The 23,932-nt window shown below is 44.9% G+C and overlaps 1 protein-coding gene across 1 annotated transcript in view; it reads left to right on the top strand.

The window, feature by feature from the left end:
* LOC133136501 (patr class I histocompatibility antigen, A-108 alpha chain-like) overlaps nucleotides 1–23,092 on the top strand; it is a 137,096-nt gene extending 114,004 nt beyond the window's left edge. Inside the window, exons 6-9 of the mRNA XM_061254046.1 lie at nucleotides 20,367–20,459; nucleotides 21,015–21,032; nucleotides 22,481–22,552; nucleotides 23,036–23,092. Of these exons, the coding sequence (XP_061110030.1) occupies nucleotides 20,367–20,459; nucleotides 21,015–21,032; nucleotides 22,481–22,530 (161 nt within the window). The 3' untranslated portion in view covers nucleotides 22,531–22,552; nucleotides 23,036–23,092. The remainder of the gene's footprint in view (nucleotides 1–20,366; nucleotides 20,460–21,014; nucleotides 21,033–22,480; nucleotides 22,553–23,035) is intronic.
* Nucleotides 23,093–23,932: the final 840 nt, after the last annotated feature.

The following is a 23,932-nucleotide window of genomic DNA, read 5'->3' as shown; positions in this document are numbered from 1 at the left end:
CATTTTAACATTGAGAGACAGAATATCACAAAATAATCCACAATAACAACATCATATACATTTTATAAATTTAATATCATATTTTCACATGAAATAAGTATTGCTCCCACTGTATACATAATGCAGAAGGCCTACATAACGCTCCTTCACCATACAAAATAAAGAAACGTGCATGCACATAACGCTGTACATACTGACTTTGTTTATATGAAACAAAGGTTCATTTTACTACATAGAATTATATATTTTATATGTAATAATCTGTTGAAATAAAAAATATATACATCACAATCCATCCATTTTTTTTTCGTTTTATATATATATTTTTTTCCCTTTCCCTTTTTCTCCCAATTTGGTAGCCAATTGTACCCCGTCTGATTCAATTAGAGCTAGTATTGGATACACCGCCCACACCCCGTCCCTCGGTGGCCTGAAGGAGAACAACACGCCTTCTTCAAGCTTTTGGCAGGACCGGGAATCAAACCCGGGAATCAAACCCCGGTCCTCGGTGTGAAACTGTAACGAACCGATGCCTGCATCAAGGTCGGTTATTTATCTGTGTGCCACCCCCATCCACCGCGGCCCCCATATTTTATTTTACTTTTAAGTTCACTAATGATTGGCAGCATGCTTTTGGTCCCGATATGACCACACCCAAATCTTCCTTCCTGTCATTGTGCAGTATAGGATCTATAGGATCTTTCAGGATGAAATCTCATCTGAATAAAACAGGTCTAGTATCACTATTTGATTTCATTCTCATTTTGCATAATGTTGCTGATCTGGGTTGCACAGGGAGTGTGATGACTTGGATGCATCCCATGGTTCTTGTAGGTGCTGAGGGGGTGAATGGAGTTACCAGTGAGGGGGTGAATGGAGTTACCAGTGAGAGGGTGAATGGAGTTACCAGTGAGGGGGTGAATGGAGTTACCAGTGAGGGGGTGAATGGAGTTACCAGTGAGGGGGTGAATGGAGTTACCAGTGAGGGGGTGAATGGAGTTACCAGTGAGGGGGTGAATGGAGTTACCAGTGAGGGGGTGAATGGAGTTACCAGTGAGGGGGTGAATGGAGTTACCAGTGAGGGGGTGAATGGAGTTACCAGTGAGGGGGTGAATGGAGTTACCAGTGAGGGGGTGAATGGAGTTACCAGTGAGGGGGTGAATGGAGTTACCAGTGAGGGGGTGAATGGAGTTACCAGTGAGGGGGTGAATGGAGTTACCAGTGAGGGGGTGAATGGAGTTACCAGTGAGGGGGTGAATGGAGTTACCAGTGAGGGGGTGAATGGAGTTACCAGTGAGGGGGTGAATGGAGTTACCAGTGAGGGGGTGAATGGAGTTACCAGTGAGGGGGTGAATGGAGTTACCAGTGAGGGGGTGAATGGAGTTACCAGTGAGGGGGTGAATGGAGTTACCAGTCATGCCCAGAGTCCAGGAGACGATCCTCATCAGCCCGGTCACATTTTAAATATTCACGTGTGAAAAGAAAACAGGTCACAGGAAGTCGTGTAAAACTTCACTTTTTCAAACATTACTACAATTGAACTACAATTTTCATGCAACAAAATGACTTGAAGCACTACTTCTTCAGCGCACTCAGGATAAGTGCTAAATGACTATAATGTAATGTAATGTAATGTTCACATGTTTTTTTTGGAGAGGACATTAGGCCCCTTAAAACAAATTGAGCATAATTTCATCATACCTATTGTGTCTGACCATGAGAAAGCCCTTTATGGCCCCAGTGCTACAAAACACATCATCAAGCTGGTTCCCCCATGACATCGGGTTCCTTCAGTTCTCCAATAACCTGCATACTTCCTCGGTCTCAATCAAAGAGCACCCCTGGGGTAGGGTGGAACCCAAGAGCACCCCTGGGGTAGGGTGGAACCCAAGAGCACGTCTGGGGTAGGGTGGAACCCAAGAGCACCTCTGGGCTAGGGTGGAACGGTCGGGGGGTTCACACTTGGCAGCGTGAATGTGTGGCCCAAAAGCCTACAGGATACTGTGTGAGCCAGCAGGGACCAAAATCCCCAAATCCCTTATTGACCCCACACTGCAATGGATTCAGGCTGTTCAAGGGGTCCCAAACCTATGCCTCTTCACAAAGGAACTACACTCAGTGAGCATGTTATTAGGTAGACCTATACACCAGCTTGTTAATGCAAATATTTCATCAGCCAATCATGTGGCAGCAACATAACAGCATGCAGACATGGTCAAGAGGTTCTGACATTTGGTTTTTCCAGACCAAATGTCAGAACGGGGAAGAAATGTGATTTTGACAGTGGAATGATTGTTGCTGCCAGACAGGGTGGTTTGAATGTCTCAGTAACTGCTGATATCCTGCGATTTTCATGCACAGCAGTCTCTAGAGTTTGCAGAGAATGGTGCAAAAAACAAAAAAACATCCAGTGAGCAGCAGTTCTGCAGGCAGAAACGCCTTGTTGATGAGAGAGGTCCACGGAGAAGGGCCAGACTGGTCAAAGCTGCCAGGAAGGTGACAGTAACACAAATAACCACACACTACAACAGTGGTATGCAGAAGAGCGTCTCTGAACACACAACGCGTCAAGTGGATAGGCTACAGCAGCAGAAGTCTCAAAAATAAGCCTAATAAATACCTAATATGTGCTCACTGAGTGTATATCTCGTGTAAGGGTTATATGTCAGGCAGAATGGTTCAATCGGGGAACCTTAACACATACCCTAGAGGGTCCCATAAAGACCTAGAATGGGTTCCCGTACCAGATAGGTGTACCAAATAAAGTGTCTGGTGTATGTAGCTATGACTCATATTTTTTTATTTTTTTATTTTTTCAATTATTTTTGATATTCAAAACTGTTAGTTATTGACTGCCCATTTATTTTCATTTTCCTATAGGCTAGATACTGTTAAAGATGTTTTATTTTCTTGAAAAGTGTTCTATAAATAAAGTTATTACTGTTGTTATTGTCATTATTATTATTATTATTATTATTATTATTATTATTACATTATATTACATTACATTACATTACATTACATGAAGGTGCGATGTCTGTGCTAACCCTGGTGGAAAATCCAGTTATGACCAGCTTGAAATACCAGCTACCAGCTGTTTCAAAACCTAGCTTGAGCTGCTTTTTCAGCACTGTTTTTCGAGAGTATGTAACAAACACAATTGCGTTTCAGCACAGAAAGTCAGGTACTTTCCCTCTCCATCCTTGTTTTGTCACGGCGAATATAAAATTAATAGAGATTAAAATGAATGGGACGTTTACAGTGAATGCATGAATTCACATTTGTTCACAAAATGTGGCTCTAATTATTACAGGTCAGAACATGAATGCACCTTGTCGTCTACACAGCCTTTTATTTTGGTCCAAATGTCGACTATATTGTGTCCAGTAACTCGGCCATATTCTGGATTATTTTAATCGTATTCGAAGTTACAGAATATTAACAGCATTAAGGCACCTCCAGTGGTAGCTGAACGGAAATAATTTTCTAACAGATTTTCTGACGGCGCTACCACCTCCTGCTTTGGGTAGGGTACCCGGCCTTCACCAGTAGATGGCGGCCTAGTATTATCCACCACTCAACCGTGGATATTTTCAATCACGTGATTTCTCAGAAACAGAACGCAAAGCTGCAACTTGATGAGAAGCCAGATGGGATATATGCCAAGGAAATCAGCTGGCTAGGTCCAGGCGATAAAGGTGCTGGTAGTATACCATATACAATGTACTTCAATTCCACTCATTTCAATTAAGAATACAATAACACATAATTATGAAAACAGACCCCGTTCTAATTCACAATTACAACCATGTACTACAGTGGCTCCATTTATCGATGTATACTTTTTGTATATAGCCTGGGACCTTTCATAATCACGAAACTACACAACCCAAATCACACGCATGTTATTTAGCTGATGCGTTTATCCAAAGGGACTTACAGTTGATTAGACTAAGCAGGGGACAAGCCCCCCTGGAGAAATGTGGGGTTAGGGCCTCGCTCAAGGGCTCAACAGCTGTGCAGATCTTATTGATCCTTCTGGGTCCCAGTCATGTATCTTAACCCCTGTGGTACATGATCCATATCCTTGTTATTTTTTCCTCTGCCTGTAACGTGCCTGTGTGTGTGTCTTAGTACCATTCCATTTGAGTCTATTTGTAGCTCAACACAAGAGGTAATGCACCCAACCTTGCAACCTTCGAAAGAGCTCTTGCAAGGGCTCTGACATACAGGGAGGGTGCTATTTATATTCAATTTAATTAATTTATTCCTTCATTCACTCATGATTTTCAGGGGGGTTTTGAGGTAAGGAAAGGGAAAGGGAAACAGCTGGAAGTAGGTGTCCAGGCTTGAAAGCTGATTTGCATTTGGAGATTGTTGCTGCTGTTTTTCAACCTGAGGACCAAATAAGTAAGGCCACGCCATCGTGAGGCTGACAATTTGAAATAAATTCAATAAATACATGCTCTATTATTATCATTAGGAAGCAGAAGACCTGGTCGACCAGGAGTACTACCGAATAACAGGAGAATGCTTTCAATTGTGAAGAAAAACCCTTTTCCGACTGTGGGATAGATTGAGAACACTCTCTTTGACACATAGGTGTTTCAAAGACTATCCTGACGATATTCTTTTCCCTTCTGTACACACTAATGTTCATTATTATGCGGACGATACAATAATTTACTGCTTTGGTCCCACCCCAGCTCAGGCAGCTGCAAGCCTGCAGTCAGCCTTCGACACATTCCAACGATCTCTGCTTGATCTCAAATTAGTCTTAAACTCAAACAAAACTAAATGGATGTTTTTCTCTCGATCGTCAATTGTTAACAATAGCCTTTCTCTTCACTCTCTGCAGGGAGAACTAATTGATTGTGTCGACTCATTTAAATATCTGGGTATTTGGCTGGATACCAAGCTCTCTTTTCGCACACATATTGAACATCTCATAAAGAAGCTGAGGATTAAAATTGGCTTTCTTTACAGGAATAAATCCTGTTTTTCTCTTCAAATCAGGAAATCCATTGTTCAGTCCCAAATTATGTCTGTTTTTGATTATGGTGATATTGTGTATATGCATGCTTCTCCTGCCATTTTGAAGCTGCTTGATGCTGTGTATCATAGTGCCCTGCGCTTTATAACGGGTGATGGTTTTCTTACTCACCGATGTGTTTTGTACGAAAAATTGGGTTGGTCGTCCCTAACTGCACGAAGAGAGCTACATTCGCTTCTATTCATCTATAAAGCTCTAATTGGTAAACTCCCATCGTATTTATCCTCGCTCCTCATTCACAACTCTATGAGTTGCCGAACACGCTCGCAGTCACACATCAGATTGCTCATTCCGCGCGTGAGGACGGAATATGGAAAGACTGCTTTTTCTCACTATGCTCCGGACAAGTGGCAAATAGGCTCCAGGATACTCTAAAATTGGATCATTTTGTTTCTCTAGACTCTTTTAGAGTGCTCCTTGTGGGTACCATGACTGAGAACTGCTCGTGTTTTACCTGATTTTTAGTGTCTTATCACTTATTATCTGTTTTTTATAACTTGTTTTTTGTCTGCTCTTATCTTGTCTGTTGCAACCTGTATCTTTTATATATGTTTTTTGTAAACAGGGCACCCTTGAAAATGAGAGCTTGCTCTCAAGGGACTTCCCTGTATAAATAAAGGTCAAATAAAAATAAATAAAATAAATAAAAGGCTACAGGGTTCACCGCAAGATGCACACCCCTGGATAGTCTCAAGAATACACTGGCCAGGTACAGGCCTGGTGGTGCATCACCAGGGAGGAAACCAAGCAGTAAATATGAGCACAATAAATATTTCTTTCAGATCATGTCAATTAAATTTTATTCATTTTTTTCCATCTTTGAAATGTTGTTGTCAGGTTTTGGCCTTCCTCTGTTATGTTTTTTGCATCTAAAGGTTGAAAAGAATTCTAGAGTAGATTTTGAATGTGGCTTTTCGTCTGTAGCTTTTGTGCGGATTTAGGAATTATCTCTGAGACCAACCACGCAGGAGTGGAGAGAGAGCCGAGACGCCGATACGGCAAAAGCTGAAAGGCTGAAAAGCTGAAAAGCTGAAAAGCTGAAAAGCAAGCCGAGATGCCAGCACTGCTGGAAAGCTTCTTCAGTCTGGTTACTTTTGTTTGTTGTTTTGACTTGGTTCCCGTGAGGGTGACGGGTGAAGACTTTGTTTTATTTCTCTGTTTGGGGTGTACTCATCTCTCCAGCTCCAGCTCCTGCACTGAAATAAAACTCCGGTGCGATCCGGAACTTCTCTAGCTCCCTGTGTCCAGCTCATCTATCCTCTCCACAGCGTGTGACACAGACGTAATGATTGATATTAAATAACTCAACATACATGACAGCACTGTCAATCACACGAGCAGCATTTCCTCTTGTGTTTTCAGGGTATGACCTGTTTTCGCTCATGCTCAGTCAGAGAATGTACTGATCAATACTGGATGCTCTTTGCTTAAAACACGTGGAAACCCCAACTCTAACTTTCCAGTGCTGAATTCCAGAATTCTGGAGATATTATGAGCTAGCCTGCAATCCCACATGCATATTTCAGTTTTATAACAATCAAATTCAGAAAATTCAGGACAAAAACCCACCCAGTTCATCATTCTCCTAAGACAAAGTGATAACTCCATTTCATCATGAGGCAGTTAATGTCTCCTGTCGGTCTTCATCAAAACGAATAGTACGGTTCACACAGGACCCGTCAAAAACCCAGACTTTACAGACCCCAGGGGTACGTCAGAGTTACCCATCCCACACAAACAGTTGGCGGTGTATGATGCATAGACCCAACAACACAGTAGCCCACAGAAAACACACAGGTTGACCTGAATGTGAGAAGAGAAAAAGTAGTAGTCTGTCAAAATAAAAGTCGCCATGTCAAATACGTTCAGTCTGATTTTGCATAATGCATCAAGAATGATTACATAGCAACCAGGTGAGCTCAGAGTGAGGACCCTGTATCTAGACTAGTTAGGTCAACATGTCTGTCTGCTCGCATTAGGGGAAGACAGAGAAACGGTAAGTATGTTCTGGACAGAATTAGTGTTAGACCCTGCTCACTACAATTGCCAATGAGCGCTATTTATTAAGTCAGCAGTATTTTTAACTAAAAATGCTAAAAATACGCATAACTCCCATTTTTCTTTAAAAAAAAAAAGTTTTCAGAATTTTTGTATTTATTCCGAAAATTATAAGCAAGCGCTGAACTTTGACAGCACCGCCAGCATTGTCGGTGATGCTGAAGCATCAAAGAAATGCAGTGGGACAGCATTTTAAAAGATAAACAAAAACATGCAATGAGTCACTGTATTGCCCGTTTCACTTCCTGGTTCCCTGGGCCTTTTATAATGTGAGGAATGTGAAGAGCATTGCAGCCTATAAGAAACGGGTCGTTTCTGTGAATCTTGAGCTGGGCGCAGAGTGCGGTAACATTATGACCAGTAGAGGGCGATGTGGCGCCACTAATCTCTCGCGGCGTCTGTTTACCTTCCTGGTTTCTCTCAGGGACTTTCCAGGCAGCGCCACTTCGCAGCCCGACAGCCTCACCGTGATTGACCCCGCCCCGCTAAACGCTGTTTGCCCAAAACGCTGTTGCCCTGGGAGTTTAGAGAAATCCCATCGCTACAGTACAGGCGAACATGAAAACCTGCAGCCCTCTTGTGTGAGTGAGAAATACTGTGTGACAGTTAGGCAGGTTGTCAGACAAACTTGCATTGTATCGAGTTTGGCGCTACAGATAAAATCACATATTTTGTGAGAATATTGAGTGAATGGGGAATTCCTGCTGAAATGGTAGCAGGTCAGAACTCAGCAGGAGGAGATGTACTTGTGTGTTGTACAGTGACTGTGTCAGTGTGTCGACCATCTTATCACTCGAGGGCTGACACAAAATGGCCGCTCAAGGCATCAGGACTAGAGTGGGCGGGGTCTATCCGAGTGCCATCACCTTTGCCAGTGTGTGTTCACACCAGGTACTTTCCTGAACCGATATTTTTATTACGTTGTTATTGTGAAGGTATTTCCTTCTGCATTGTGTCTTGCATTCTTTATCTACGTGGGTGTGTGTGTGTGTGTGTGTGTTTGTGTCACATCTTCATGATGTCTATGCACACCATTCTCTTCTATACCCCCCACCCGTCATTTTATAGCGCCAAACTTTTCCACACTAATCACTCTCAGTGACCAAACAGCAAATATCAGTATTCAATTCTTCTGCCAACCGACCCTCATGATGTTTCTCATCCCTGCTGTAAAATCCAGCTGTGCCAGTTTGACCTGCTGGAAGCTTCTCACACTGTCCCAGCTGGTCCAGCTGGGTATGAGCTGGCTAACCAACATGGCCAAGCTGGTCATAACACTGGTCCAGCTGGGTATGAGCTCAACCAGCTACCAATTCTTTAAAAAAAAATACCTTGAGCTGGTCAAACCATGTCAAGCTGGGAGTCTGTCTGAACTGGCCCACCAGCTATCAGCTGTTTCAAAACAGGCTTCTTTGACGTTTCAATGGTTTGTGGACTGCACATCTCACATTTAAATAAATACATTTTCACCGTTGGCTGCTTTAAATGGCTGAAGCAGTTGTTAGCCACCTTGCTACCTTGTTATTAGCTATATTAGCTAACAGCAGGGCTGTACGACAGATTAGAGCAACACTCTAATACAGACCCCCCTCCCTGCCACCCTATTTACACCCCCATTTCACCCTCACTTTCCCCCTGTCAGGGCTTAACTACCAATTCCACATTTTCTGACACCTGTCACAGAGACGGAAATATATAAAGCTGTGTCCTTGAGCTTTCAGCTGCGTGACATCAACCCTTTATTTGACAAAGTCACTTCTATATCCTGTTAATGATACACATTCTCGCTCTTCCACTCCTGTAGGTTTACTTGTGTGTTTTAAAGTAATCTGTGCGAGTTCGAATCTGTTCGTGTTTTGCGATGATCTATGTGCGTTTTAAGGTAACTGTGGCGTGCTGTAAGGTGATCTGTGCATGCGTAAGGTAATCGTTGTTTTCTCTTATTTTCCTAACGCTCCTTTTGGGTGTTCTCTGAGGGGACGCTGTTTGGACGGCGTTGTCACGTTTCAGGTCTGTCTCACCATGTTTTATGTTGATTTATGTTTATTCATGTTGTCTTAGTCACGTAGTGTCTTATCATGTATTATGTTAGTCTAGGTTCGTCATGTTGTTTAGTTTATTTCTTGTTACGATTTATTTTCTCGTCATGTCTAGTTATGTTTCGTTACGATTATATTACCTGGTTATGTTGAGTGATTATCGTCTTAGTTTCGCTTTGTGTTATGTTTCGATGCATGTTTATTGTTACGTTAACTGGTCGTTGTTATGCATACACTTTTACATGTTTTTCCGCAAACCTTGCGTTCCGCCTTTTCTCTCTCTCTCTCTCTCTCTCTCTCTCTCGTTCTGTCCTTCACTCCCCTAGTGTTTCTATTTGTCTATTTACTAAAACTACTAACGCTAGATCAGGATTGGGTAGAAACTAACAAGACTAATCATGTGTTCATGTTACCTTACGTTTCTCGTGCATGTCATTTACTAATTTACTAATGCTAGGGCAGGATAGGTTTATTACTAACGATTACTAATCTCCTTGTTAAACTTGTCATCCATCGCACCTGTTTTCCTTTACCTTGCTACGCTCTAACTAATTGTCTACACCTGTCTACACCTGCATTTATAGCCCAGTCGCGCAACTGTTCACTGCGAAATTGTCTGCCTCTGTTTACCACGCAACTCTTGAGCATTATTTACTGGTTGATTACACGTTACGATCCACGCCTGTTTACCGACCATTGTTTATTGATTTCTGTTTTGTGACCATCGTTTGTTTTTTGACTTCGTCCTTGCCTACCGGTTTTGTACTTTTGCTTCGCTGATTGTTTCATGGTTTCGACTCCCGCTTCGTCCACGACTACGCCTCTGCCTGCCGTCCGTCTGTTCATCTGCCCCGCTGACAGCTCTCCTGCTACCGGACCCCCCTGCACGTCTACCGACTACGAGTTTGCCTCTTCCCTCGGCACCGTGCTTTTTGTTTGTTTACTTTTTGTTTGGCTGGATCTACGTGTATGGACTTTGCTTGTGTTGACTACTCTCCTGGGATTCGTCCCGAATAAAGCCCTGAGGGGTCTTTATATTACTATTGTTTCTGAGTCGTGCATTTTGGGTCCAACCCCCACGCACCCGTCTCAGGCGTATCGTTTCAGACGCTTGACCTCCAAACACAGTGAGGTGCAGCTGAGAGCAGTGATGTTAATACTGCTCTCGGCTGCACCTCTTAATAAGCACGTTCTGAAGCTCATTAATACTGAACGACTCAGGATCACACTCTGAAGCTCATTAATGCTGACCGACTCAGGATCACACTCTGAAGCTCATTAATGCTGACCCACTCTGAGGATCACACTCTGAAGCTCATTAATGCTGACCGACTCAGGATCAGGCACTGAAGCTCATTAATGCTGACCGACTCAGGATCAGGCACTGAAGCTCATCTCCACTCATGGAACGTGTGTCCCTCTATGACCCCTGACCTTTCACCCCTGAGCTCAGAAACTGCTGCATGTGTGAAACAGGCACAGCTTTCCATGGGCTGGGATGGTGCTGATTTTACCTTTCCCCTTGTAGATCAGTTATTACACCAGGCTTTGTATTGCCTGTCCTTAAATTGGCTTTAGGTAGTGTAACAATTTTTATATCTCCATATTTATGTTAATTGGGTTGTTTTTCCTCATTGTTATTATTATTAATAACAATAATAATAATCATCAGAATTAGTAGGCTATTAATAATAATACTATTGTCACAAATAATAATCGTCTACATCATTAATCGGGATATATTTAAATTGTAAGTTGTCTAATGGGCTACATGGTGCGTCACCGCCTCAGTCACGAGTTGGATTCAGTGTACTGTACTTTCAGTTTCGAGAATTAACCTGCTCAGATCGGTTCTTCCTAGAGTTCGATGACGGCGGTTGAATTCTTTTTCGTGATTGGTTAAACATTTTATTCCGAGGCAAACAATTTGCGGTACTGTGGGAGACGACGGTCATTCCGCAGGAAACACACGAAAGATTCGGACGTGCGTCTTTATCGAGATCAAGTTCAACAACATTTTGCCAGAATGAAGAAGTTGATTTCCCTCACGCTGATCCTATACGGCATCCATGCTACTTATGCAGGTAAGACTCAATGGAGAACATTATTTTCAATGTATTTTGTGAAGAAAGCATTCCCTTGAAATGTGGATTCTGTTTACTCTTAACGGAAGAGTGAGGCGTAACATGTTTACCAAAAGATAAGTATATTCTTCCAAAGGAAATTGTTTAATTAAACAATAGTTTAATTAACTTTCATTTTGTAATATTGTAGTTTTAACAGTCATTCACAAGTGTCGCATGTTAGGGGCGACGCAGGAACAGGTCGTAGACGCGATTAGTTTTGGTTCAGCGCCGTAAAAGCGGGGAGTAAACTCGCCTGTTGTGTAAAAAATACCGTTTTATCGCTGGCTTTTGAGTCAGTTATAAATTTGAATTAAATGTGATGACCTTAAAAGCGTGAAGTTGGGATTAACAGGTGACCTTTATTCTTTAAAACCGAGGACAGCCTTTTGATTAACCTGTCTTTAATTTGATCCGTTAAAAATAATATCTCTTTTTATGCAGTTGTTTGCAAGAAGCACAATAAGCAGAAGCACAATAAGCGGAATATGAATATCATGTTAGTTATTTTACTCTCTATGACACCCATAGCTATTACTGCTATCATGGCCCTCTGTATATAAACAATATAAATGTATTTTCCAATAAGAATTACAACAACAACAGTAATTTTAAAAAAAATCTAGTAATAGTAATAACTGGATATTATTATTACTATTATTATTATTATTATTATTATTATTTTTATTATTATTGTCTTCTTACAGTTCTTCATGTAATGATCAAATACTTTTATTTTTAACTATCTGGTATAATGCGAGTACCAAAATATATTGGTATTTGTTATAATTTAATATAATGCTCATATATTATAATATATTTTTCTTCATGTTCAGCCAAGTAAACATGTTTGTTTGGAATCTACACGGCAATCAACTTCATACTCAATATGGTTTGGAATGTTTGAATAAAAAAAAAAAATGTTCCTAGTTTCCATGGTTCATAAGTAGTTCTCATGATCGGTGGTATGAAAAGAGCCACAATGTTTTGTGAAGCTTCGGGTACCTGCCCGGAGTTGGAGCCTCAAGTCCGGCTGAGCTCCAGCCTGCTGGCTCCGTAGGTTCCGCTCCTGCCTGTTCGTGCCATCCTCTCCCGGGTCCATTGACCATTACGTGCTGCCTGTAGTTCCCTATGTGATGTAATTAGCCTTCTCCAATGTCACTGGAGCCAGCCAGCAGCAGATGAGTTCATTGAGAGTTTAATGGATATTATTGTTTGTATATTAGGCCTTACTGTGTCATAAGGCGAGGAAAAAGGTAGTATTGTAGTATGCAGTGTCATGATACTGTATATTTGACAACCTGTCTACGCCTTTTACAGTATTATGACACAAGGGGGCGCAATCTGCCCATGAAATTAAAGCCAGTCCTTTTACAGTATTCTGACACCAGGGGGCGCAATCTGCCCATGAAATTAAAGGCATCTTTTTTCAGTTAGTTTTTAGGCTGGGTTTTTTTGTGTGTTTTACCGAGAGAACTGACAGCCAGGTCATGACGGCATAGTTTTAGACCCGCCTCAGACAGACAGCTGCTGATCAGCCCCTCAGGCTGTTCTTTAGTTTCCTTTCCTGGTGCCCACAGACTGTCTGTGTCCCCGTGCAGTGATGTGTCCACCGCTGCAGCAGGGGGCGCTACGGCCTGGAGTTGGGAAAAGAGAGCGCAAGATAGTGAGGTCCGAGATACAGGGTCTTGAAAATGCTGTTAGCTGAGCTTCATCGTGTCAAAAGCGATACATCTCCCTATTAAATGTCTGTTATGACTCTGTGATTGATTCATACTTAAAGGCATAATAGGTAATTTCAGACTTTTAACAGTCGAGAGACGAATTGCAGCAATAAAACACCCTCAAACCACACTGTTTATTGGTAAGGAGTTCTTCACTGGAGTCTATTTGCCCTGGCTGGACCTAATTAGTCCTCTCTTGTTTAGTTGGCTGTAAGCGTGTATTTCTGAGATATATTTAATTAAGACAATAATTTTCAGTTTGATTCCTATGATGGTCCTGTGTAACATTTGTAAATTTTGTGAAATCATTTTATATGTAATAATGATAATTCACTATCAATAGATAGATAAAATAAACGTGAGTGTGTGTGTGAGGGAGAGAGAGAGAGAATTGCACTTTGCGTACACTGTCAATGTACTGTAACTGTACACTGCTGAACTATAATTTGTGCAGTTCTGACAAATGTGTTTGTGTCCACAGCCTCTCACTCTCTGAAGAACTTCTACACTGGTGTCACACCGGGTATTGACTTCCCAGAGTTCACTGCTGTGGGTATGGTGGATGATGAGCCGTATACGTACTATGACAGCATCACCATGAGGAAGATCCCCAAAACTGACTGGATAGAGAAGAATGAGGGAGCAGCTTACTGGGACAATAAGGTTTTATTTGGTCATCAGCAGACCTTCAAAGCCAATATTGGAATTGCCATGCAGCGCTTCAACCAGACTCAGGGTGAGTAAACCCACATGTGAACAGTAACACACACACGTACATACACACACACATATACACATATGAACACACACATGCTCACACTTAGGCACACTCACACACTTACATTGATATAAGCACACACACTCACACAGACAGACACACACGCACACACACATACACACACACACTCACACTCACACACACACATACACGTACACACGCACGCACGCACACAAACACTCACACACATGCACGCACACACACACACACACATGTTCACATTTACGCACACTCATGCACACATATACACGCACACACACTCACATTGACACATACACACACACACTCTCACACGCACATACACCCAGACACTCACACACACACACGCACACACACACACATTGACACATACACACACACACTCTCACACACACACACACACACACACACACACACACACTCACACACACACACACACACATTGACACATACACACACACACTCTCACACACACACACACACACACACACACAACTGTGTTCTTGGATATTTACACAAAGTTTCTGAAAGTTTCTTTCTGACACACTTATGCCTCGACTGCCATGCGGTATTTTTAGTCACGACTTTGCAGTTTTCAGGATCTTTTAAGAAAATCCCGTTTTAGGCCGGGGACACACACTGTGTGACCTGTCCACTGATGACATCTCAGACTGCAGGACTCAATCTCCCCTCATGCACGTCTGACGTAGGTGCTCTCACTGTACGACGGTCATCAGACTGATCCTAAATCTCAGGACCTGCTGCTCACATTCACTCACGATAATGGTCACTGGAATATAACGGTCACGTGTCCTGCCACTGAAACCATCGTTAAAAAAATGTTTTCAAGAGAAATGCGTGCGGCTTTTGGGCATATCTGCCCTCCTGTGCCCCTGAAACAGCAGCATGGTCGTTTTCGCCATGTTGGAGCTGTCAGATTTGTTTTGATGCCCATGAGCACACAGGACGGCAGATTGAGGGAAGATTCCTGATGATCCTGCAGCACTTCTTGAGGAATGGGAGGGGGGATAAAGAGATGAGAACTGAACATCCATTAGCCTTCTCGTTTTTGGCTTTGCGTTTTTGAGTGAGATTTTCTCACAAGAAGTCCTTGTTAAGGGCAGCTTGTTAAAGACGCCTCATAATAAGGTCTCACTCATAATAAGGAATAAGGTACGGTTGTTATGAATTATTGCAGAACCTTCCAAACTAATCTGACAAAAATCTGCACCATGAATTAATGAATTATTCATGAAACTTCCCCGAACATCCTAGAAAAAGAACTGAGGTGCAGATGCAGTCCTGACATGCCAGAAATTCATCCGATCGTCTTCCCATCATCCGTCAGCTGGTCAGGTGGGCCTCGGGCATCTCTCCCCCTCACACTGCCTGTCTCAGGAGGGTAGAGCCTAGTGTTCAACGCAACAGCAGAATCGGATTAAAAAGACGGTTGTTTAATGTTTTATTGTCAGAGACTGAATCACAGCTCTCTCTGGGCAAATATCAAACTGAAGATCTGAGGCATGGCTCCGTGTTTCAGTCCCATTGTCCAATCGCTGAGCTGTATTCCTCTTTTCCTGATGAGGTCACCTTAGAACTCTGACTCCCGCTGATTGCTGGTCTAACTGAGCCAATCCGAGCCTCCGCTGTGGGTTTTCGGCTCTCTATCGCTGAGAAAAACATCTGGGGGCCGTAGACAACTGTGTGGATCTATGTGGCGTGAGCGAGGCTGTTATCTTCTCCAGACATCCCCTGCCCTCAGCCCCAGAGCTCAGTGCCCCTTCTACAGCCCCTCTGTCACTGCGAACCCCACCTGTGACAGGTGTGTCCCCTTCTACAGCCCCTCTGTCACTGCGAACCCCACCTGTGACAGGTGTGTCCCCTTCTACAGCCCCTCTGTCACTGCGAACCCCACCTGTGACAGGTGTGTCCCCTTCTACAGCCCTATACACTTACTGAGCACTTTATTAGGAACACTTTTACTTTATTACACCTACTTATTCATGTGATTATCTAATCAGCCAATTGTGTGACAGCAGTGCAACGCATACAATCATGTAGATACTTGAGCTTCAGTTAATGTTCACATCAACCATCAGAATGTGGAAAAAATTTGATCTAAGTCATTTTGACCACGGAATGATTGTTGGTGGCAGACAGGGTAGGGTGGTTTGAGTATCTCAGAAACTGCTGATCTCCTGGGATTTTAACGCACACTAGAGTTTGCAAAGAACGGTGCTAGAAAAGAGCTGCAGTTCTGCAGACAGAAACGCCTTGTTAATGAGAGTCGTCAGAGGAGAACGGCCAGACTGGTCAAAGATGACAGGAAGGTGAAAGTAACACTAATTAACCACACATTACAACAGCGGTATGCAGAAGAGCATCTCTGAACACACAACGCATCATAACTCTTAAGTGGATAGGCTACAGCAGTAGAAGTCTCAAAAAATAAGTCTAATAAACACATAATAAAGTGCTCGGTGAGTGCATGTTGCAGTATATTCCATTTCCATGAGGGTGGTGTCATTCACCTGCTGAGCCCCTCCCCATTAGAACTTTACTCCCCTGCTACACGCCCAGCCCCTCCCCCTCTCCCCAGCCCCGCCCCCTCTCCCCGGCCCCGCCCCCTCTCCCCAGCTCCGCCCCTCTCCAGCTGACGGAGGGCCTTGAGCGGCTCCAGGAGGATTGTGGGTAGGACGTCCCCTCACAGCTCTGAGCGCTGGCCTCGCTGGAGGTGGCTCTTAGAGGTGGGCGGGGCTTCCTGTGTGACGGACGCCCGCGCTGCTGTGTGCAGCCGTGCCCGGCGCTCCGGTCGCCAGGGCGACGGCGTGTTCAGACCGAGGCGCGGGGGCGGAGTGTGGGCGTCACCCTGGGGAGCTGGGAGGTGACTCTGCAGCGTGACCACAGGGGCGTCTGCACTGAGCTCCACGGAGCCCCGCGCTGCCAGCCCGTCCGACTGCACCCCCCTCCCTGTGAGCTCAGTGAAGCACCAGGAACATCCTGCTCAAGCTCTTCTCCTGTCGCCGCCGGCAACGGCCCCCACCCCACCTCCAGGGACTTTTCCTTCTTCCCGGCTGGAGAGTGAGGGCCGATCACATGGCAGAGTGCTGCTCCCAGCCACAGGCTGATGCAGCTGCAGTCAGACCCACAGGAGCAGCTCTGGCTGCAGGCTTAAGGCCTCTTTCAGACGGCTTAGCCCTCAAAGCGCTGCTGCCCCGCCCCTTTACCCAGAGAGCCTGGTGATTGGCTGGGAGGTGGAGCCGCCCCTGCCCAGGCTCCGCCCCCTATGACACATCAGCACCAGCGCCGCCTTAAAGCGGGTTTCACGGTAGACAGCAAAGCGGGCATCATCACAGAGGAGGGGAGCACAGCGGTGTAATGTGATTCGGACAACAGAGAAGTCAATGGCTACAGCACACAGCGCTTTCCGCTGAAGTTTAAAATCATTTTACTTTTTACCGTTATACTCAACGGAATTCCAAACAGGATGTGACACAGCAAAACAATGGATGTGGAAAACGAAAACTTCATATTTAGCATTTGGCCCCCCCCCAACTTAGATAAAAAGCCATTCCAAACACAACCCTCCTTTTCCTGCCCATGTTGGGAACTGCCCGTATTATAAGACAGTTACCGAGCAACATCACCATAGCAACGCGTACTTTATTTTTTTGCCGTGCCGTCCTGCCCTTGGTCCCGCTCCGTCCAGAAAGTGCAGTTCTGCGTCTGCCGTGATCCGTGTGAGTGTGGTGTCGGGGGAGTGCAGAACCACACACAGACAAGCGGCTGAACCAGACACAGACACACGGCTGAACCACACACAGACACGCGGCTGAACCAGACACAGACATGCGACTGAACCAGACACACCAGCACAAGCACCTCCACTGGTCCTCCTCCACCTTCCACTGCTGCTGGCCCCGGCCCGTGGGGCCCCTCCGTCTGCAGGCCTCTGTGGCCCCCCGGCCGGTTTAGGGCCTTTATCTCACCCCATTCACTGCAGAACAGAGGAGAGAGGGGCGCGTCCCAGGGAGAGAGAGGCGTGTCCCAGGGAGAGAGGGGCGTGTCCCAGGGAGAGAGGGGCGTGTCCCAGGGAGAGAGGGGTGTGTCCCAGGGAGAGAGGGGCGTGTCCCAGGGAGAGAGGGGCGTGTCCCAGTGAGAGATGGGCGTGTCCCAGGGAGAGAGGGGCATGTCCCAGGGAGAGAGGGGCGTGTCCCAGGGAGAGAGGGGCGTGTCCCAGGGAGAGAGGGGCGTGTCCCAGGGAGAGGGGGGCGTGTCCCAGGGAGAGAGGGGCGTGTCCTAGGGAGAGAGGGGCGTGTCCCAGGGAGAGGGGCGTGTCCCAGGGAGAGAGGGGCGTGTCCTAGGGAGATAGGGGCGTGTCCCAGGGAGAGAGGGGGCGTGTCCCAGGGAGAGTGTGCAGTGACTGTGTGTGTGTGTGTGTGGGGGGGGGGGATGTGTGCAGTGACAGTGTGTGTGTGTGTGTGTGTGTGTGTGTGTGTGTGTGTGAGATGTGTGCAGTGACAGTGTGTTTTCTCTCTCCAGGTGAGCACACTTTTCAGTTCATGTACGGCTGTGAGTGGGATGATGAGACCAAGGCCACAGGAGGGCTTTTTCAGGTTGGATATGATGGGGAAGACTTAATTACTTTAGACATGATAAACTGGAAGTTCATCGCACCTGTGCAGCAGGGGGAGATCACTACACGGAGGTGGAATAATGACGGAGCTCAGATTGAGAGCTGGAAGCAGTACACAACCCAGATCTGTGTTGAATGGCTGAAGAAGTACGTGGGCTACGGGAAGAGCACTCTGGAGAGGAGAGGTACAGCAGCACTGAGAGCAGAACTCTACTGCTCACCAGCATGTTAAACTCTACTGCTCACCAGCATGTTAAACTCTACTGCTCACCAGCGTGTTAAACTCTACTGCTCACCAGCGTGTTAAACTCTACTGCTCACCAGTCATGTTAAACTCTACTGCTCACCAGCATGTTAAACTCTACTGCTCACCAGCATGTTAAACTCTACTGCTCACCAGTCATGTTAAACTCTACTGCTCACCAGCATGTTAAACTCTGCTCACCAGCATGTTAAACTCTACTGCTCACCAGCATGTTAAACTCTGCTCACCAGCATGTTAAACTCTACTGCTCACCAGCATGTTAAACTCTACTGCTCCCCAACATGTTAAACTCTACTGCTCACCAGCGTGTTAAACTCTACTGCTCACCAGCATGTTAAACTCTACTGCTCACCAGTCATGTTAAACTCTTATTGTCATTTTTTAAACTACACTGGAGAGAGAGAGAGAGACAATAATTGAAATCTGTTTTGTTTCTGGTCCTTTGTGTAATATTGAGTTTTTTAACATTGGAAGAAATTACTTTGTTTAAGTAAATGATTGAAGAAAAGAAAGAATTCTGCTCTTTCATTTTGCTCTCATTTGTTCTCTCACTCCCCCCTCCATCCCCCTCCCCCTCTTTCTCACACTGTGTGTCCTTCTCCCTCCCTCTTTCTTGCTCTTTCCCTCTTTCTCTCTCGCCATCTCTCTCTCTCTCTCTCTCTCTCTCTCTCTCTCTCTCTCTCTCTCTCTCTCAGTTAAGCCTCAGGTCTCTCTACTGCAGAAGGACACCTCCTCTCCTGTTACCTGTCATGTTACCGGATTCTACCCCCGTGCCGTCATGGTAACCTGGAAGAGAGACGGACAGGAGCTGCATGTGGACGTAGAGCTGGGGGAGTCGGTGCCCAATGGGGACGGAACGTTCCAGACCAGCTCTCACCTGCGCGTGAAGCCTGAGGACTGGAAGAGGAACACATACACCTGCACTGTGCAGCACAAGAGCCTGGAGGATGACATCATTCTGCCTGTCACAGAGGGGAACATCAAGAGCAATAAAGAGAGTGAGTGAGAGAGAGAGAGAGAGAGGGCAGAGAGATAAAGAGAGGGCAGAGAGAGAGAGAGGGAAGAGAGAGGGGAATCGCACCAGTGATATCACAAACAGGAGGATCAGAGGGAGTTTTACAAACACACTGAGCCTCACTCTGTAGGACCTCTGTCTCACTGCACTAACCACTGATTCACTGAGGAGATTATTGGCAGTCAGTGGTGCCAATGATTCTGGAGCCCACTGCAAGTAAACTAGTCAGGGGAGAATTGAAAGACAATTTGATGATTGAAGATGTCAGAAAAGCAGTATATTACCTAACATGTCTTTGTGTGTGTGTGTGTTTGCGTGTATGTGTGTCTGTGTGTGTGTGTGTGTTTGCGTGCGTGTGTGCATATGTGTTTGTGTGCTTGTGTGTCTGCGTGTGTGCATTTGCGTTTGTGTGTGTTTGTGTGTGTTTGTGTGTATGTTTGCCCTGGCTTCTGTGTGTTTGTGTGCTTGTGTGTCTGCGTGTGTGCATTTGCGTTTGTGTGTGTGTGTGTGTGTGTGTGTGTGCGTGCACGTGCGTGTTTCTGTGTGTGTGCTTGTGTGCGTGCACATGCGTGTTTGTGTTTGTGCGTGCGTGTGTGTACGTGTGTGTGTGTGTTTGTGTGTCCGTGCGTGTATACCTGTGTGTGTGTGTTTGTGTGTGTGCGTTTGTGTGTATGTGTGTGTGTGTGTCTCTCTCAGGCTCCATGGGCATCATCATTGGCTGTGTGGTGGGCGCTCTCCTCCTCATCATCACCGTCTTCGCTGTCGTCTTGTGGAAGAAGAGAACCTCAGGTGAGAGTCACTGACAACAGAGATACTGACACACTGAGGCTGAGTAACAGACCCACTGATACAGAGATACTGACATACTGAGACTAACAGACACAGACCCACTGACACACAGATACTGACACACTGAGACTGAGTAACAGACACAGACCAACTGACACGCAGAGCTACTGATACACCGAGACAAACAGTCACAGACCCATGGACACAGTGAGCTACTGACACACTGAGACTAACAGTCACTGACACACTGAGCTACTGACATACTGAGACTGAGTAACAGACACAGAACCACTGAGACTAACACACTGGCACACTGACATAGTGAGGTACTGACACACTGTGATTAACAGTCACTAACCCTCTGACACACAGAGCTACTGACACACTGAGACTACCAGACGCAGACACACTGACAAACTCTGAGAGACACTGAGAGACACCAGCACAGTGACATAATAAAGCTGGCACAGCTGGTACAGTTTTACAGACAGTCAGACCCACTGTGTGTGTGTGTGTGTGTGTGTGTGTTTCTAACTCTGCGTGTCTCTGTTCCAGGCTACGGGAAGACTAGCAGTGAGTATTTCTTTCATCCTTTACTCAACGCTATCAATGTCATTGGCCTCCACTGGCTTCCTATTGCCGCACGCATCCATTTCAAGGCCCTAGTGTTGGCATTTCAGGCTGCTAAGGGGACTGCCCCACCTTACATACAGTCCTTGATCACTCCCTACTCCCCAGCTAGACCACTCCGGTCTGCCAGCTCTGGTCGCCTTATGGTTCCCTCTCTATGTGCACCTGGCGGTCGAGCTGCACGTTCACGCCTGTTTTCCGTTCTGGTTCCTCAGTGGTGGAATGACTTGCCTACCACTGTCAGAACAGCAGAATCCCTCCCCCTATTTCGACGCAGACTCAAAACCCACCTTTTCAAACTCTACCTTACTCCTCCCTCCTGATTTCCCCTGCCCTTCCTTTCTGATATCCCTATCTTTGTCTAACCCCCCCCCCCCCCCCCAAAAAAAAATGCGCTTATGATGACAACTATGTTTAGAACAGCATTTCATGTGTATTTTGCTAGTTCTGGATGTGATGCTTTGACTTATGGTAGAACCTATGCACTTGTAAATCGCTTTGGATTAAAAGCGTCTGCCAAATGACTAAAATGTAAAAAATGTAAAATGTAATTGTAATCCAGTACAGATACCCAGAGTTCAGACTGTAAATACTCCTGTTTACAGTGTGTGATATGAGTGTGTGTGTGATATGAGCTGAGTGTGTGATATGAGTGAGTGTGTGATATGAGTGAGTGTGTGATATGAGTCTGAGTGTGTGATATGAGTGTGTGTGTGTGTGTGTGTGTGTGATATGAGTCTGAGTGTGTGATATGAGTGAGTGTGTGATATGAGTGTGTGTGTGATATGAGTGTGTGTGATATGAGTGAGTGTGTGATATGAGTGAGTGTGTGATATGAGCTGAGTGTGTGATATGAGTGTGTGTGTGATATGAGTGAGTGTGTGATATGAGTGAGTGTGTGATATGAGTCTGAGTGTGTGATATGAGTCTGAGTGTGTGATATGAGTGAGTGTGTGATATGAGCTGAGTGTGATATGAGCTGAGTGTGTGATATGAGTGTGTGTGTGATATGAGTGAGTGTGTGATATGAGTGTGTGTGTGATATGAGTGTGTGTGATATGAGTGAGTGTGTGATATGAGTGAGTGTGTGATATGAGTGTGTGTGTGATATGAGCTGAGTGTGTGATATGAGTGTGTGTGTGATATGAGTGTGTGTGATATGAGTGAGTGTGTGATATGAGCTGAGTGTGTGATATGAGTGTGTGTGTGATATGAGTGTGTGTGTGTGATATGAGTGAGTGTGTGATATGAGTGTGTGTGTGATATGAGTCTGAGTGTGTGATATGAGTGAGTGTGTGATATGAGTGTGTGTGTGATATGAGTGTGTGTGTGATATGAGTGTGTATGTGATATGAGCTACACTGCTGAACTGGGGTTCTCACTCATTGCAGCTGCTGACACTGATTCTGCGAACTCTGACCAACCTGCAGTAAAAGCCTAAGATCAGTGAAGACTAATGCACAGTAAGTCACTTTACTGTAGTACTGCACTGTATAGAAATCTGTTACAGTAATCGCTCTTATAAACACACAGTAAGTCACTTTACTGTAGTACTGCGCTTTATATAAATCTCTCTGTTACAGTAATCATTCTTATAAACACACAATAAGTCACTTTACTGTAGTACTGCCCTGTATAGAAATCTCTCTGTTACAGTAATCACTCTTATAAACACACAGTAAGTCACTCTTCTGTATTCTCAGTCTCTACACTGAAGTTGCCATGGTTATGTAATGACTTCACTGGCCTTTCCTGCAGTTTCTGATTCAACTATTTTCAGCTATTAATATTCATACGCCTGTATGTAAAAAGGTTGAATTGTAAATATTTGTTTCTACATCAATAACAATAGAAATAGTTCTGGCTCCACCCTGCAGGCCTGTAGCCCTGTACTAGACTGTGGATCCAGAGCAGAGTTTAATCAGCCTGTACTGCTGTCTTTACAGGAGAGGAGCTGGAGGAGAGCTACAACAAGAGGATCACACACACACACACATAGACACGTGCACACACACACACATACACGCGCGCACACACACACACATACACACACACACACACACACATGCACTCACGTACATACACACCTAATGACTGCATTTATATCCCGCAACTTTTATCATTATCTGAAAATGCTTTATAGTGAAGAGGGTAAACCCACCGCTGTGTAGCTCCTACCTGGGTGATGCATGGCAGCCATTTTGTGCTACAAGGCTCTGCTGATATCAGATGCAGGCTAGAGGTAGTAATTACAGTCAATTACTGCAGCAGGTGGGCAGAGCTTTTTGGCTGACCTGTAGATCTTCTGCTCATACTGTCACTGGATTAAGGGTAATTTAACAAGAAAATTGAGTGCTCATGCTGTTCTCTTTCTTCATATTCTCTTACATTTTTCACTATGTACATATTGGATAGATGAGAGTGCTTGTGTTTAACTGTGTGTGTAATGCACTGAATAATGAGAATCAACTCCCAGCCCAAAACAGACAGGGACCCACAATAGAACTGAAGTACAGACCAGCAGGTGTCCATTTTAACACGACACGGCTCTGCTGTAATGTTCCATAATGAAGCAGGTAACATTCAGCAGGTGCCTCTACACAAATACTCATTTACTTGCAGATTAGACCACAACAAAACATTTTGTATTGGACCGCACAAATCATTCTCCACTGATTAATTGGTTTATGATTAAAATGTCTTGTTTAATATCAACTTCAAACTGCATTTCCATGTAACCCGGATGTAGCATAAAGCACATGATTTCTAACGGGCATTGTCATACGTTTCCCTGTGTCAGGAAATTATATAAATTTAAACGTTTTGGCTTCAGTAGATTCCTG

The sequence above is a fragment of the Conger conger genome, chromosome 9 (genome assembly GCF_963514075.1).
Source record: "Conger conger chromosome 9, fConCon1.1, whole genome shotgun sequence".
Classification (NCBI taxonomy): Eukaryota; Metazoa; Chordata; class Actinopteri; order Anguilliformes; family Congridae; genus Conger; species Conger conger.
This window is presented reverse-complemented; position numbering and strand designations above follow the sequence as displayed.